At 43.6% G+C, this 17,273-nt stretch overlaps 2 protein-coding genes across 17 annotated transcripts in view; one reads left to right on the forward strand and one right to left on the reverse strand.

Moving 5' to 3' along the window:
* Positions 1–17,273, reverse strand: part of LOC127545921 (zinc finger protein OZF-like) — a 229,384-nt gene that overhangs the window by 104,618 nt on the left and 107,493 nt on the right. The window contains exon 1 of one of the 3 annotated variants that reach the window (XR_007949853.1): positions 808–902. The exons of 1 other annotated variant lie outside the window; for it this stretch is intronic. The gene's annotated coding sequence lies outside the window, so the exon portion shown is untranslated. Of the gene's footprint in view, positions 1–807; positions 922–17,273 lie in introns of those variants that run through there. One more of the 3 variants, XM_051973435.1, reaches the window with a different exon arrangement.
* The window catches only part of LOC127545925 (zinc finger protein 527-like), a 38,751-nt gene continuing 22,531 nt past the window's right edge, over positions 1,054–17,273 (forward strand). For 5 of the 14 annotated variants that reach the window (XR_007949861.1, XR_007949863.1, XR_007949855.1 and 2 more), the window contains exons 1-5: positions 1,716–1,945; positions 2,498–2,671; positions 4,115–4,167; positions 11,322–11,448; positions 13,015–13,067. Coding sequence is in view for 2 of the 14 variants with exons in the window: in XM_051973441.1 (XP_051829401.1) it covers positions 2,622–2,671; positions 4,115–4,167; positions 13,015–13,067 (156 nt within the window). In the remaining 12 variants the exon portion in view is untranslated. Of the gene's footprint in view, positions 1,332–1,715; positions 1,946–2,497; positions 2,672–4,114; positions 4,168–11,321; positions 11,449–13,014; positions 13,068–17,273 lie in introns of those variants that run through there. The other 9 variants (XR_007949865.1, XR_007949859.1, XR_007949866.1 and 6 more) reach the window with 6 other exon arrangements.

Raw genomic sequence — 17,273 nt, forward strand, 5'->3', positions numbered from 1 at the left:
AGGTATCGCAGGGGTCCTCAAACTTTTTAAATAGGGAGCCAGTTCACTGTCCCTCAGACTGTTGGAGAGCCGGACTATAGTAAAAACAAAACCTTTGTTTTGTGGGCCTTTAAATAAAGAAACTTCATAGCCCAGGTGGGGGGAATAAACGTCCTCAGCTGCTGCATCTGGCCCGCGGGCCATAGTTTGAGGACCCCTGGTAGGGTCTGGGAGGCAAGACAGACCATTATAGTCCGGGCAGGGAGGTCAAGACCACTGGAGAGACAGAAGTGCTCCAGGTGGACAGCTGAGCCGGGGAAAGAATTGGGAAGGACTGCTGGGACACTCTCATGGAACTGGGCTTGGAGTCCCTGAAAGAAAAGTGCAGACAGGAAGCCGGGAAGCAGCCCAAGAGCCAGGGTTCAGTTAAGGGGAGCAGGAAAGAGCTCTAGTCAATGGGTCCAAGGTGGGCTCCTGGGAATAGGAAGGCGGGACTCGAGGATTTCTAAAGGGAGTGCATCTGAAGGAGAATCTGAATCTCTAAGCAAGAGACGGGGACAGGGAGATGGGATTCCTGGGTCCTGATCAGAAGGCTGAAATCAGGACTCCGGGATTCCTAGGGGCAAAGCCTGAAGTCTGGGAGGTAAATCTGGGCAGCGGGAGCCAGGACGTTGGGGAAGTGGGGAAGCCGCAGCAAGGCTTAAGGGGGCACTCCCGGTAGAGTTGGAGGACACTCTCCACGAGGTCAAAGGAGGAGGAGGAGGAAACCCAGTGGCCCGGATACTCCTCGGAAGCCAGAAAGTGTGGGGAACACCGGCTCCGACCTACCTGGGAGGTGCACGCACGGTTCTGGCTTCCAGAAGACAAAGCGTTCGGAGTTTCCCAGGAAGGAAGACAGCCGAGTTGCAGGCAGAGAGATCGCAGCTCCAAGACTTCCGGCTTTCCCCAAGCCCCTCCTCCTGGTCCTGAGAGTCCCGCCCTGTCCATCCCTCAGGATGTTTGAGCTCTTTCCTCCAATCACAACCGGGGCCAGCACTTAAAGACTCTCACTGCTCCTCCCACATAAGTCCCCCACCCGTCACACAAAGGTGTCCTCTTCTGCCCTAAACTCCTCCCCGGCCTCACCCCCACCCACCTGCGCCATCACCCACAGGGTGATACTCTCTGCGCGCTCTTCCTCCCCAGAGCCTCTGATTATTTACCTTTAATTCTTACACTTCCTCCTCCTACTGCTTTAACGCTACGTTTTAAGGGCATTTTGCCTGAAGGTCTGGCCTGCTCGTAGAGGGTCAAAGATCGCAAAGACAGTGTGAGAACCGGTACCATCCAATCTGGATTTACAGCTACAAATGGTATCTAGCATCACCTTTTTCTCAAGAGCCGTTTGCTTCCAGATCCCCAGAGAATGCATTGCTTTGGCTCAGCGGAGCAGTCTTTCTGCTCAGAAGGATGAGGATCTGGGAGGGAACATGCTGAGGGAGAGGTTGGGGAGGGGGAGCTCTCCCAGAGGATCAGTCTGTGGATGTCAGTCCAGGAGTGTGAGTCTGGGGTGGAGTTTGGAGGCCTGGGGGGAGTTTGGGGCCGAAGAGGGGATCTTCCTGTGATGGGAGGGAGGGGGGCACGACTTATGTGGGAGGAGCAATGAGAGTCCTTAAGTGGTGGCCCTGGTTGTGATTGGAGGAAAGAGCTCAACCATCTTAGGTGATGGACAGGGCTTTTGGGACCGGGAAGATCCTCCCAGACTGGGTTGCAGGGAAGCAGGAAGTCTCTGGGCTGAGATCCGTTTCTCCTTCCTGCTGTTCTGATCTGTTGCCTTCTTTCCCTTGGAGCTACCATCCCTTTGTCTTCTGGCTGACAGAACTGTGCTTGCAGTTCCCAGGTAGATCTGAACCAACATCCCTCATATTTCCTGGCTTCTGTTGGCTTCTGTGGCCATCGGGTCCCCTTCTTCTGCTCTGACCTTGTGGTAAGTGTCCTCCACGTCGATCAAAAGCCCCCCTTCTACCAAGACTTCTTTTTGGATGAATTCTCCACCCCTAAAAGTTTTCCAGGCTCCCAGCCACTTCCCCAACTTCCTGGCTCCCTCCCCCTACCCAGACTTACCTCCCAGACTTCAGACTTTGCCCATAGGAATCTGTCAGTTCTGATTTCAGCATTCTGATCAGGACCCAACGATCCTATCCCCCTTTTCCCACCTTTTGCCTAGATATTCAGTTCCTCCTTCAGAACTAACCCTTTAAGGATTCTGGAGTCCAGCCTTCCTACCCCCAGGTTCCCAACTTGGACCCACTTACTAAAGTTCTTTCCTGATGTCCCTTAACAGAACCCGTTTTCCTTGTGCTCATTCCTATCAGATCTCAGCCTTGGAATCCTAATCCTAACCGGCTCCCCACTTTTCCCTTTAGTGACTTTGTAATGCCAGAGAAACTGAGGCAGGAGAGAGATTAGAGAGTTTTTAACATTTTATTAATGGGAGAGTATAATTGACTGGACAGGACTCTCATCTCAAATTATCCAGTCAGACAGAGATAAAGAATACTGGGACCAAGGAATCCATGTTGGTCCCAGGGCTGGAGGAGACTGTCATCTCAAAGAATCCAGCGGACAGCATCCAGCATCCAGCCGCCAGCCTCCAGTGATGAATGGGAGAACCCCAACTTCTTAAATACCTTTTCTCTAAACAAAGGAAGGGGTAAGAAGTGCGGAAAATTTCTGTCAGGATTGGGGAGGCCATAAATCCTAAAAACCCAGAGACAGGATGTCTGAATTCCCAGAGATAAAGTTATCAGTGAGGTATCTTGGAATATTTTAGAGGGATATTGTAAATTCTTGAGGACAGAAAAGAGTCAGGAGGTCTACTCTCTTATTTATCTTGCTAACAATTTATAACCTTAGTGCAAATGGTTCTCAGTCTTAATGGACCAGAGGGGGGTTTACAATTTAGGGGATTGAGACAGAACAGTTAAAGAAATGGAGATAAAGGAAACTAGTGCAGGGAAACTGAGTCAGGACAGTTAAAGAGAACTGTGGCATAACAACTTCAACCCAGTCTCTACCAGAGCATCCCTTCCCAGCTCCTGGTCAGACCTCAGGACTTAGACTTCCTTCTTTACCAGACTCAATTGTCTCCTGGAGCACTTTTATCACTCCAATATTTCTGACCTCCCTATCATGACCTGTAGGTCTACTCCTATTATAGACCCCAGATCTGCTTCCCCACCCCTTTTCCTTCAGACCCTCAGGGCGCAATCCTAGACTGGGTTTTATCTTCTTGTTTTAGGTTTCCCCTGGTCATTCCCAGGGGCTCCAAGCCAGAATCTCCCCAAGCCCACCTTCCCTGGTTTCCCTTTCCCTTCACCAAACAGTCAATCTATTGTCTAGAATTAAGTGTGTGTTAAATGGAGAGAGAAGATGGAAGGAGAGCAGAGAATGAGGTAGAAGGAGCGCTCTGACTCAGGAACCATTGAAGTTCTTACTGATCTCCTACCTAGGATCACAAGCCCCTTGTACTTCTGGGGTCTCTATAGGAGGATGGGGAGAGGAGAGAGAAAAGGAATAAGTGGAAGGGGATGGGTTTTCCTGTTCAGATCACCTTCCTTTCCAATCCTGACCTTCCCTGCTGCCCACAACCTTCTGCATAGTAGAGGACAAGGGTAGGGCCTTTGAAATTCCCTGTTAGGATCTCATCCCCAGGAAGTAAGCTTATTCTCTTCCTCTTTCTGTGATGGTTTTCCCTCTCCAGCTCAGTCCTCAGGGTCCAAGCAAATGGATTCTGATGCCAAATTTGAAGGAAAAGTAGACTGGTTATATCCTGATGGTCCCAAATAGCAATCACCCAAAGGATGATGAGCACAAAGGCAATCAGCCTGGGATGGAGATCCCAGAGCAAGGGGAAGGTAGAGGTCAAAAAGGGAGGGGCTCTCCTGGGGGCTCTAGGACTCTCTCTTGGCTATCAGACAGGCTTATAATGAAAATCTCCCATCGTAGCTGTGAACATTGTTAATAAGAGCTTTGTCTGTTGCTTCATTTGTGGGACTAGAAAAGATAGGGGAAGCCCAATTCTGAGATTTAAAGATTAGGACCAAGAGGAACTTGACAAAATGGAGTCACTTTGGTTACTTTGTTACCCATACAGGGAGCCTGAAGCCAGAGGGAATGGGCCCTGGAAGCCTCAGACGTCCTCCTCAGGTGAGTGCAGTCCATCCACAGATCTGACCATCAGCAGTCACAACCATTTCCATGGGCATGGAATATGGGCTGTGAATTGGCAATGTCTCATGTATGGATCATTTCCTTACCAAAATGGGCATGAGGTGTAACACAATAGGAACAAAACTTCTCTGCTCTGTTTTAAACTGACTCATTGCGTCCTTGGTATTTTGAGCAGTAAGACCCATTCCTCTCCCCCCTCGCTCCCCCAAGCCTGAATTGGTGCCCTTCAATTGACAGACAAAGATGACCACTTCCATCATTACTCTTTATTACCTAGGAGTCATATCTTTTCTCTCTGAATGGCACGCGCATACATGTGCACACACACACACACACACACACACACACACACACACACACACACAGCTTCTTCCCTTTCTCTTTTTTGTGGCAAGCTGTCCCTTGTAACAACTCAAAAGCCAGGAAAACCCTTCAGATTCTAGTCTTGTCTGGACAGGTTTTGGAGTGGACCCCTGAAGGCTTCCCCAGCTCTTGGCTTTTGCAGTGCTGTCACCAGAGCAGAAACTGTCCTCCTTGTGCTCCTCAATCACACAAGCCTTCCCAGGGTTCTCTGAAACTCTCCCTTTTGCTGTTTCTTGGTCAAGTCAATAAGCATTTAGATAGGCCCTAGAAGCCAGTCAATGAGTTCTAGGATGGAGAGTTGTGGGCTATCCTACTGTTCTGGCACGTCTAAAACTGGCCTGATACAGATAAAATTTTTTCTATTTTTTTTCTTTTTTCTTTATTTCTTTTTTATTATTATAGCTTTTTATTTACAAGTTATATGCATGGTTACTTTTACAGCATTGACAATCGCCAAATCTTTTGTTCCAATTTTTCCCCTCCTTCCCCCACCCCTCCCCCAGATGGCAGATTGACCAATATATATTAAATATGTTAAAGTATAAATTAAATACAATATAAGTATACATGTCCAAACAGTTATTTTGCTGTACAAAAAGAATCTGACTTTGAAATAGTGTACTATTAGCCTGTGAAGGAAATCAAAAAATAGAGGGATTGGGAATTCTATGTAATGATTCTTAATCATTTCCCAGAGTTCTTTCGCTGGGTGTAGCTGGTTCAATTCATTACTGCTCTATTGGAACTAATTTAGTTCATCTCATTGCTGGAGATGGCCACGTCCATCAGAATTAATACAGATAAATTTTTTTAAAAATTTTATTAAAGCTTTTAATTTACAAAACATTATGCATGGGTAATTTTTCAACATTGACCCTTGCAAAACCTTTTGTTCTAAATTTTCCCCTCCTTCTCCCCATCCCCTCCTGTAAATGGCAGGTAATCCAATACATATTAAATATGTTACAATATATGCTAAATTCAATATATTTATACATAGTTATATAGTTATCTTACTGCACAAGAAAAATCAGATCAAGAAGAAAAAAAAACTGAGAAAGAAAAAATGCAACCAAACATCAACAGAGAGAGTGAGAACGCTATGTTGTGATCCACACTCAGTCCCCATGGTTCTCTGTCTGGGTGTAGGTGACTGTCTTCATCACTGAACAATTAGAACTGGTTTGAATCATCTCACTGTTGAAGAGAGCCATGTCCATTTGTGTAGTTTTGTTTTTGTAGTGTATAGCAATCTCCTGGTTCTGCTCATTTTACTTAGCATTAGTTCATGCAAGTCTCTCCAGGCCTCTCTGAAATCATCTTGCTGGTCATTTCTTACAAAACAATAATATTCCATAATATTCATAAAACATAATTTATTCACATAATTTCTCCAACTGATGGGCATCCACTCAGTTTCCAGTTTCTTGCCACTACAAAGAGGGATGCCACAAACATTTTTGCCCATGTGAGTCCCTTTCCCTGCTTTAAGATCTCTTTGGGATATAAGCCCAGTAGAAACACTGATGGATCAAAAGATTTGCCCATTTGGATAACTTTTTGAACATAGTTCCCAATAGCTCTCCAGAATGGTTGGATCCATTCACAGTTCTATCAACAATATATCAGTGTCCCAATTTTCCCACATCCCCTCCAACATTCATCATTATTTTTTCCTGTCATCTTAACCAATCTGACAGGTATATAGTAGTATCTCAGAGTTGTCTTAATTTGCATTTCTCTGATCAATAGTGATTTGGAGCACCTTTTCATATGACTAGAAATAATTTTAATTTCTTCATCTGAAAATTGTCTGTTCATATCCTTTGACCATGTATCAATTGGAGAATGGCTTGAATTCTTATAAAAATGAGTCAATTCTCTCTATATTTTGGAGGTGAGGCCTTTATCAGAACTTTTGAATGTAAAAATGTTTTACCAATTTATTATTTACCCTCTAATCTTGTCTGCATTAGTTTTGTTTGTACAAAACCCTTTTACCTTAATATAATCAAAATTATCTATTTTGCGAGCAATAATGATCTCTAGTTCTTTGGACACAAATTCTTTCCTTCTCCACAGATCTGAGAGGTCAACTATCCTATGTTCCTCTAATTTGCTTATAATATCACTATGTCTAAAACACGAACCCATTTTGACCTTATTTTGGTATATGATGTTAGATGTGGGTCAATGCCTAGTTTCTTCCATACTAGTTTGCAAATTTCCTAGCAGATTTTGACAAATAGTGAATTCTTATCCAAAAAGTTGGGGTCTTTGGATTTGTCAAACACTAGATTGCTATAGTTATTGACTCTTTTTTCCCTGTGAACCTAACCTATTCCATTGATCAACTACTCTTTTTCTTAGCTAGTATCAAATGGTTTTGATGACTACTGCTTTATAATATAGTTTTAAATCTGGCACAGCTAGGCCATTAGCATTCATTAACATTTTTTTTTTCATTAATTCCCTTGAAATTCTTGACCTTTTGTTCTTCCAGATGAACTTAGTTACTATTTTTTCTAGATCTGTAAAATAATTTCTTGGGAGTCTGATTGGTATTGCCTTAAATAAGGATATTAATTTAGATAGTATTGTCTTTTTTATTATATTCGCTTGGCCTCTGGTACTGAGATTGATCTCTATTGTATAAAGGAGGCTATTGGGATTCTACCACCTTTACTAAACATACTGACTTTCTGGGGTATAAATTGTGCTCCCCCATGCAGAGTGCCATGCACTGGGAGAGACCATGAGAGAAACAGGGAGAAAAGCAAGCCTTGGCAAAGCCAGGATTATGTACCATAGTACTTCAGACAGTTTCTTCAATATGTGACTTTGCTGTGGGCTGGAGCAGATTCTAATGTTACCTGGAAGAATATGATAGATGGAAATGACTCGAGCCAAAATTCAGTTTAAATGTTAAGCAAAAATCAGATACTCCTAGGGAATTCCACAAATTAAAGATTTATTTAATTACAGCATTAACAGGGCATTCAGTAAAGATGCCAGTGCTGTTAAGTTTGAGTAGACAAGGCTGACCTTGGTTCCATGTAGGAGCTCATCTGGCCAGCAGAGCTGGGTGTGGCAATGTACCATCTTGGACAATCTGTCATATCTGATGGCCCCTGATTTCACAGGTGTAGTCTTTTAGGTCTTTAGATTGCCAGACACCCACACTTATTTGTCCAGAGGCCTTCACAATACTGCTTCCAGCATTTGGAGCCTTTCTTATTATGTAAGTCTGGTCCTGGAATAGCTTTGTCACCTTTCAAGGGGAAAAAATCAAAACTAACCTCACTAATTTATTGACTTTTTTCTGCTCTTTTTGATCAGATTGACTATTATTTGTCATTTCAAAGAAGCCATTTGCCATCGTAATTTTAATCTTCTCTTTTTGTAAATGCTTAATGTGAGATTTTAATTCTATTCTCCCCCCTGGGATTATTTTAGGTGAATCCCAGAAATTTGGGGATATTGTTTAATCATCCTCACTTTCTTTTGCAAATATAGCACTTCTGAGATCTCTTCTCTGACTCAGTTGTTTAACATGTCACTGATAAATCTCCATTTAGGTTTATATCTTTTTTTGGTGATCCCTGAATCGGAGTCAATTTCCATTCTTATTTCATTAGGGAATGAAAGGATGTATGAATTATTTCTACCTTTTTTTTTTACATTTGTGTGCAGTATCTCTGTATCTAAGTGATTGATTTTTGTAAAAGTTCCATATGTGGCAAAGAAATATGTACCTTCCTCATTTAGAAGGTACCATAAGCCTTTTATCTTAAGTGCCTTCCTTTCAGAATTCTCTGTATCACAGCAAGTGTCAGGGAGAACATGGCTCCATAGCTGGGAACATTGCCTCCTGATATTTGCCATCTCTTTTTCCTTTTCCTTTCTTCCACATTCTCCTAGAAGTCTCAGTCCTGCCTTTTTAGGAACTAAACCCTTAAGTCTCAGGGTGAAGTCCCTTATTTCTCTAAGAATATTCATCCATGGAACCCCCTTCCACTTCCATAACTCAGCCATTGTTTTGTTGTTGCCCTGTAATATTTCTCCACCATCCTTTCAGAGGTTGTAGCTTAAGAAAGGACTTTTTATCTGAAAGATAAAAAGGGGAAATTGCTAGGCTTTGTGACTCTGACTGAGAGGGAGTACAAAGGCCACCTTGACCTTTGGTGCACAATATGTTTTCTGCCATGTTGCAAAAACACCCTTGTTGAGCAAGGAGCAATGATTTGTGATCATGGGAATGAGTGTTAAGCCTGAGGGTCACAGATAGTTGCTAGGAGCAGCAGGTGGCTGGAATGGCTGGATGGGCTCTCCTCCCATTGGCAGATACCAAGCATATGCAAAGCCCCATGAGCTGTTTCTCTGAATGGAGATGGCTCCATGAGAAACTATATATGCATTGATTCCTCAAATACTCAGAAAGCTTGATCAGTGACCTTTTCAATTGAAATTCCAACAATGTAGATGAATGTCTGTATCCATCCTGTAATTCTTGCCTAGGTGTCACATAAATTTCCAGAGGATCCATCCAATAAGATGGAGTCCTTCTTTACTTTCTTCTACTATCTGAAGGGCACTTGCTCTGACTCTTCTTTACCATGTGACCAGCTCATCTTCTTGTCCTATAATTCCTTTATGTGTAGTTTGAGCAATGTCAATTATCCCAATAGAGGACACCAAGAAATTTCAGAAAATGCTTTGATCAGCATTGACTGTCTTGACAAATGGTGAGAGGCAAATGCCAAAAATGATACCAAGTAGATAATAAATTATCTTGTAAAATCTTTTAATCTTATGATTTGTTTGTGTTGAAAAAGGGAAAACACAACTCTGGGACCCTACAATCTGTCCTTTTCTATAGGTTTATACATTAGGCAGAAATGGGGACCATCACCAATTATCTTGGTCTGGCTTTGCCACTGTTCAGATTACTCTGAAGTGAGGCTGACTTTGCGCAGGTCTGTCCCCAGGTGGGAGCCCCACCTGGCTGTGTCCAATAAGAAATCTGTCAAACTCCTGAGGTTAAATTTCTGCTCTAACATTGTCCATACCCCAGGCACGCCATCTTTGTTGAACCCTGTATGGGTTAGCCCATCACTACATTTTGTCTTCTGATGTCTTTCTCATCCCCCACCCCCATCCCTGGTGGAGTCTTTCTTTTCATCCCCCACCACACCTTGTGAGGGTCCTTCTCCTTGGAGCTAACTCCCCCTTTTAGAGGGCTAAGCCCCTACATGTATTCAGCCTGCCAATCAGTGGAGTACTTCTACTCCATAACAGACTTGGGTCCTGGCCTTTGATGAATTCTGTCAAATTCCTTTCCCTGGCATTGTTGAGGGGTGAGAGATACCCTAACAGCAACGGAGTCCCCAGGCCGGTGTTGCAGGATTTTGTGAAAGAATTCACATGCCTGATCTGCAAGTGAGGTTTTTGGCAAAAAAAAGAATGGATTTATTACACTGGGAAAAAGCTTCTCAGAAGGCTAGTTCCAAATAGGAATTTAGCAAAGATTTGGGGTACAAAATAATTTTTTATTAGCCTTCTATGATTTGGAGCTAGGGAGTGATTAAGGGCTAATTTTCAATTCAATTAAGGATCATGATTGTTTCCCAGAACAAAGTGATTCTCAGATTATTTGGAGGTGGGAGATTCTCATGGGAATGAGGGAGGAGTGTGAGGATCATCTTTAGGAATTTCCCCAGGCCAGGTGGCCCACCCTCCACAAAGATCAGGGAGACACAGAGTCCCATTACATCAGTATCCCTATTGCTCTCCCAAATCCATGTCATATTTCTCACTCCTGGTGACTGTTGCACCCGTCATTAATCCCATCTTTCTCTTGCTTATGTAATCAGCGTGATCTGGAGCAGAAGATATTGGTTTACTTCATTTTTAAAAATTCAAATTTTGTTTTTTGTTTCAAGAAAAAATAAATTTCTCTCCCTTCTCTTTCTGCCATGCTATCTCCTCAAGCAAGAAAACTAGCCCCCTATCACAAGTATGTATGCAAACTAAATAAAATTTCTTATTGGTCATATGGAAAGAATATTTTCTATCTGTGCTCTTGAGTATCATGTCTATGAGGAGGTAGACAACATGTCATCATGAGTCCTCATTGCATTGTTCAGAGTTGCTATGCAAGTATACACATATGTATACATGTATCTGTATCAAGTAAGATCCACCTTCTCATTCATTCACCTGCTTCCACAACCCCCTCTGAGAACACAAGTCAAACAAAACCCATTTGTGCACAATGAATAGTCAGTCTGAGCAGCCAAAAATCCCTGTGCCTTTGTCCTGGAAAATCTTTCTCATTCTGCGCCAGTCTTCATCTTTAAGTGGCAGGCAGCATGTTTTGTGATCATTATTCCTTGGAAATCTTGGGCTTTATGCTAACCTGAATTCAATGCAGCAGTACTCCATTACATCCTCTCAGAGAGGACCAGCCTGTGGGGGTGGGCCCAGGTGGAGGGTGAGCCTGGGGTGGAGTCTGAAGGGCTGGGAGGAGTTTAGGGCAGAAGAGGGGATCTTTGTGTGTTGGGAGGGGGAAGCAGGACTTAATGTGGGAGGAGCAGTGAGAGTCCTTAAGTGATAGCCCTGATTGTGATTGGAGGAAAGAGCTCCACCATCCTGGGGAATGGGCAGGGGGGGGCTCTTGGGACTGGGAAGAACCTCCCAAACTTCGTTGGAGGGAAGCAGACAGTTTAAGCTGAACTCCTTGTGTATTTTGTGTTTTTCCCTTGAAGCTTGTCTTCTGGAGGACAGAACTGTGCTAACAGCTCCCAAGTAGGTTTGAGTCAACATCTTCCATATTTCCTGGCTTCTCTTGGCTGCCCTGGCCATTGAGTCCCCTCCTTCTCCTCTGACCTTGTGGTGAGTGACCTCAGGTGGAGCAAAATCATCCCCTTCTACCAAGCCTTCCTCTTGGATGACCTTGCCACCCCTACTCCTTTTGCAGACTCATAGGCACTTTCCAAACTTCCTGACTTCCCTGTCCAGATTTATCTCCCAGACTTCAGACTGCCCTTCTATGAGTCCTGATTTCAGCCTTCTGATCAGGACCCAGGGATCCCCTCTCCCTGTTCCCACCTCTTGCTAAGAGATTCAGATTCTCCTTCAGACCTAATCCCCTTTAAAGATCTTCAAGTTCTGCCTTCCTACCCCCAGGACCCCAATTTGGACCCAGTTACCAAAGTTCTTCCCTGCTTCCCCACAACACAACCTGTGGCCCTTGTATTCATTCCCATCAGGTCCCAGACTTGTGACTCCCTGTCTCCACCTTCCCTTTAGTGACTCCAAGCTCACGCTCTACCAGAGCTCTCCTCCCCAGCTTCTGGCCAGACTGCAGGACGCAGACTTCCTCCTGTACTAGGTTCAGCTGTATAGCCGGAGCACTTCTGTCACTTCAATATTCCTGACCTTCCTGCCATGACCTATATTGTTCTGTCTTTCCTCCAAGATTCTACCCCTGTTCCCCACTCCTCTTTCCCGGCCCCTTTTCTTTCAGGGCCCTCAGGGCTCAATTCCAGACAGGGTTTTATCTTGTTATTCCTGGTGGACCCCAGACAGAGTCCCCCCTTACCCCCACCTCCCCTGGCTTCCCTCCCCCTAAATCAAGCAGTCTATTGTGTAGAATTAAGTGTGTATTGGGGAGAGAGCATAGAGGGAGGGCAGAAGACCAGATGAAAAGAGAACTCTGACTCAGAAGCCATTGAAGCTCTCATTGGTCTCCTACCTGGGGTCCCAAGCCCCTTGTTCCTCTGGGTTCTGTGTAGGAGGATGGGAAGAGGAGAGAGAAGAGGAGCAAGAGACTGGGGATGGGTTTTCCTGTTCAGACCACCTTCATTTCCAGTCTTGATTCTCCCTGCTGCCTGCATCCTTCTGTAGGAGTGGAGTCTTTGCCCTGACGGCAGGACCAGGGCCTTTGAAACTCCTTGTCGATATCTTACCCCTCCCCCCCATGCCTCCTTAAGCTTGCTTCCTGCCTATGGAAACCCCCTTCCCTTCTGGGATATTTCCCTCTCAGTCTTCTGGAGAACCAGGCCTGGCCCAAGCAAGTATCGGGTCACATGTAGACTCAAAATTTGAAGAGAAATTAGACTGGTTTTATCTTGCTGGTCCCGAATAGCAATCGCCCCGAGGATGAGGAGCACAAAGGCAATCAGCCTGGGGTGAAGATTGTGGCAAGGGGAAGGTAGAGGCGAAGAAGGAAGGGACTGTTCTGGGAGCTCTAGGACTTTCTCTTGGGTATGAGAAAGGCTTAGAATGAAAGTCTCCCATGGCAGCTGTGAACACTGCTTGGCTGTACTTGGCTGTTGCTTCATTTGTGGGCCAGAAAGGGGATGTGGGGAGGAAGCCCAATCCTGACATAGATTAATTTCTGGACCAGGAGGAACATGGCTAAATGGAGTCATTTTGGTTACTTTGCTACCTTCACAGGGAAGCTGGAGCTAGAGGGAATGGGCCCTGGGAGCCTCAGACGTTTTCCTCAGGTGAGTGCAATCCATCCCCAGACCTGACCATCAGCAGTCACAGCCATTGCCATGGACATGGAGGTTGGGCTGTGAAGCCGGCAGTGTCTCATGTATGGATCGATTCTTTACCAAAATGGGCATGTGGTGTAACAGAGTAGGAACAAAACTTCTCTGCTCTCCTGTGTTTTAAACAGACTCATTAGGCCCTCAGTATCTTGAGCAGTAAGGACTCTCCCCGCTCCCCAGCCCAAATTGTCCCCTCCCTATTTGTTTTTAAGTTCCATGTCCTTACAGCTGACAGACAAGAATTACCACTTCGCTCATTACTCTTAATTACCTAGGGCTCATGTCTTTGGTGTCTCAGTGGTGTACACACACACACAGTTTCTCTTTCTTGTGGCCAAGCTCTCCCTTATAGCAATTCAAGAGCCGGGCAAATCCTTCACATTCTAGGCTTGTCTGGACAAGGCTTTTGCAGCGCTGTCACCAGAGCAGGAACTGTCCTCCTGGTGCTGCTCAGGTCACCCAAGCCTTCCCAGGTCTCTCTGAAACTCTCCCCTTTACTTTCCTTGGGTCGTTTCAATAAGCATTTAGACAGGCCCCAGAAGCCGGCCAAGGAGGTCTAGGACCAAGGCCATCCTGCTGCTCTGGTGCTTCTAAGCCCGGCCTGGCACAGAGAGTGCTCTCTCTTGGCTATTGGGATTCTACCATGTTACTATACAAACTGGCTTCCTGGTGGTGTAATTTGGGCTCCACCCTCCGGAGACCATGAGAGCAACAGGGAGAAAAGGAAGCCTTGGCTGAGTCAGGGTGGTGTGCCATGGACTTCAGACAGTTTCTTCAATATGTGATCCTGCTGGGAGCTGGAGAAGGTTCTGGCTTTACCTAGAAGAATATAATGGATGGAAATGACTCGAGACAAAATTCAATTTAGATGCTAAGCAAAAATCAGATATTCCTAGGGAATTCCACAAATTAAAGGGGATTTATTTAATTACAGCATCAGGGCATTCAGTAAAGATGTCGGTGTTCTTAAGCTTGAGTAGACAAGGCTGACCTTGCTTCCATGTAGAAGCTCAGCTGGGTGTGGCGATGGACCATCTTGGGAAATCTATCGTATCTGATGGACCCTGATTTCACAAGGGTAGCCTTTTGGCCTTTAGATTCCCAGGAAGCTCCACTAATTTGTCTAGAGGCCCTCAGAATGCAACTTATAAGGAAGCAGTTGGAGCTTGTCCCATTATCTAAGTCAGGTCCTGGGACAGTTTTGTCACCTTTCAAGGGAAAAACAAAACAAAACAAGACTAACCTATTTTGTTGAGTATTTTTCCTGCTTTTTTTCACCAGATTAGCTATGAGTTTTCCTAACTTTGTCATTTCAAAGAAGCCATTTATCATTGCAATTTTTTTATTTCCAATTTATTTACCTTCTAATTTTAGTATCTTGTCATACATATTTTTGGTTTATTCATTTACTTTTCTAATTTTTTAGAATACAGATTTAATTACTCTTCTTTTTTTGTAAATGCTTAATGTGAGACTTTAAGTTTATGCTCCTTCCCGGGACTACTTTAGCTGAATCCCAGAATTTGGGGGTATTGTTTAATTAGCCTCATTTTCTTTCACAAGTTTAGCATTTTTGAGAACTGTTCTCTGACTGTCACTATTTAACTTTATATATTAACATTATTTAAAAAATCACTGATAAATCTCCATTTAGGTTTGGTAATCCCTGAATCAGAATCAATTTCCATTCTTATTTCATTAGGGAATGAAGAGATGTATGAATCATTTCTACTTTTTTACATTTGTGTGCAGAATCTCTGTATTCCAGCAGTTAATTTTTGTAGAACTTCCATATGTGGCAAAGAAATATGCAAATTCCTCTGTTGTCCCATTTAGAAGTTTCTTTCAACAGTAGTTCATTGTTTCTTTCATTTCATTCTACATTTTTTATCCCCCTTTTCTCTTTCAGTTCTCTTGTAATTGCCCTTCCACTCTTGCCCTTCAACTAGAGTTCTGTTCATTAGATTTTTAATTTCATCCATTTTTCTTCCTCTTTCCAAGGAGGATTTCACTCCTTCCCCTCTTTGTCCAAGTTCCCTTTCTGTTTTGCCTAGTTTCTCATTCTCTGATTCATAGCCCTTCTACTCCTCTGCTCTTTCTCTTTTCCCTGTACACTTCATACAATCAAAAGCCTTGAAGGTATCCATTCTGAGCTCTGCCCTGTAGATGCTTTCTGCCACTGGCTCTAGACCAACCCCACAGATTCCTCTTTCCCATGATTCCTTCCTTTAAAACATGGCTCCATAGTTGGGAACATTGACACCTGATATTTATCCTCTCATGTTCTTTTACCTCTCTTCCATTCTCCTAGAAATTTCAGTCCTGGCTTTTCAGGCACCAAACCCCTAAGCCTGAGGTAAAGTCCCTTATCTCCTGTAAGAACATTCATTAGTAGAACCCCCTCCCACTTCCAAAGTCAGGCCTCCTTCCTTTCTGCACCTTTTCAGCCTTTCCACCTTCCTCCCCCACTCCCCAGGTGCTCTTCTCGTTCCAAATCCATGAAGCTCATTTCCTCAATCCCCATTTTTCTTTCCTGTGCTTCAGCCTTTCACACTATCGATGACTCTCTCCTCCAGGATTCTCTGTTCTTTTAAGTTTTTAGATCATGAGTATCTCTTACTATCTGACCCCTTCTTCTCTGTCTTCTTTATTGGATGTTAGACTGCCCTTTACTATGGAATATTCACTTGTTATTCCTTATTCTTCAGCTCCCATATGCAGGATAGATCACCCTGGATTGCATTCTATGTTCCAGTGCTCTCTGCGACCCATTCTTTTATCCTTTCCCCTTAACTACTTGCTTTGCATTAGTCTTCCTCTGTTCCAAACTCAGTCAGTTCCATTGTATGAGAAGGTCATGGCTTCCTTCTCAGGACTTTTCCCTTCTGAATTGAATTGTTATAGGTGACCACTGTCCACCTGGCAGTTTGTAGCCTGAGTTTTGTTTTTGGTTTCTGGGTTTGCTTTTCACACTTTTACACACAGATTGTGTGTAATCTGTGGATTCTTTCCATTAAAATTTCATTTTCTCTCTCCAGAATTTCCTTCATGATTGGGTTGTGTCTTTTTGGAAAATCTTTCATTATTAAGATCAAAGGCCATGTGCATGCTGCCTTTCCTTTCAGTACACTTTCCTTCAGCAAGGGGCAGATTTTCTTTAATATTAATTTTTGTTTACTTCAGTTCCCCTAGACTGTCCTTCATTTTTGTGCAATTTCCTTCCCTGCTTGTTCTTTTATTTTCTTTGGGAAGAGTTTTAATTTTCTATTCCTTTAACTTGTCAATGCACAAAAGAAGACCACAGATCCCAGAAGGTTGGAAAGGGGTCTGAGTGGGAAGGAGGATTTCAATTAAAAAAGAGTGGAGAGCTCAGCCAGAAAAGTCCCAAAGAAGGAGAGCCAGTGAGTAATGAAGAGGTAGCTGAGCATTCTCCTTCAAAGCAGGTTGGGTTTTATTAGCCCCATCTCATATTAGTAAAGGGGAGCTGCGGGGTGCTTATGAAGGAAAGAGGTTTAGTAACTTCTCTTTGGGGGGGGGGTCTGTAAAAGGGCTGCCTTCCTTTAATGAGAACCCATACTATGGATGAAGAAGGGATTCAAGGAATCTTAAAGAAAAGGAATTATGGAGCCATCACTGGGAACCTCAAAAAGTGTAAGAGAGCAATACATTTTTGCCACAGTGGAACCTCAGTTATTCAGAAAAACCAGAATAAAGAAAAGGAAAGGTAAAATGTGGATTATTCATAGACTGTGATGTGGTCAGGGTAGCAATTTTAAATAAAGGTTTAAGCTATGGACAACATCATCCCCAGAGTGATCTCAGGCCCTCAATATAACAAAAAGATATTTCTACTTGACTTCACAGGAAATTGTTTCCTACCACTTAGTGTAGTCCAGATCCTGATAAATATCTCTTCAGAATCCTCTTCATGTTTTCATCAAATAAGACTTTATTCCAACTTCTTGAAAAGAAAAATACACCCTTTCTTTAACTTTGGTCTCATTTAAAATATTAACATAAAACTTTCTCTCTCAGAGTGGGCTGTGCTTGCCAACTTCTCATAAATTTTGCAGAATTCTCTTTGGCATATTTCACTTCAATCAGTTCTGCCGAGGAGGAAATTTCATATCACTTTCTTGTTCTCCACAGATCCATTTA

Source organism: Antechinus flavipes, chromosome 1, assembly GCF_016432865.1.
Source record: "Antechinus flavipes isolate AdamAnt ecotype Samford, QLD, Australia chromosome 1, AdamAnt_v2, whole genome shotgun sequence".
Classification (NCBI taxonomy): Eukaryota; Metazoa; Chordata; class Mammalia; order Dasyuromorphia; family Dasyuridae; genus Antechinus; species Antechinus flavipes.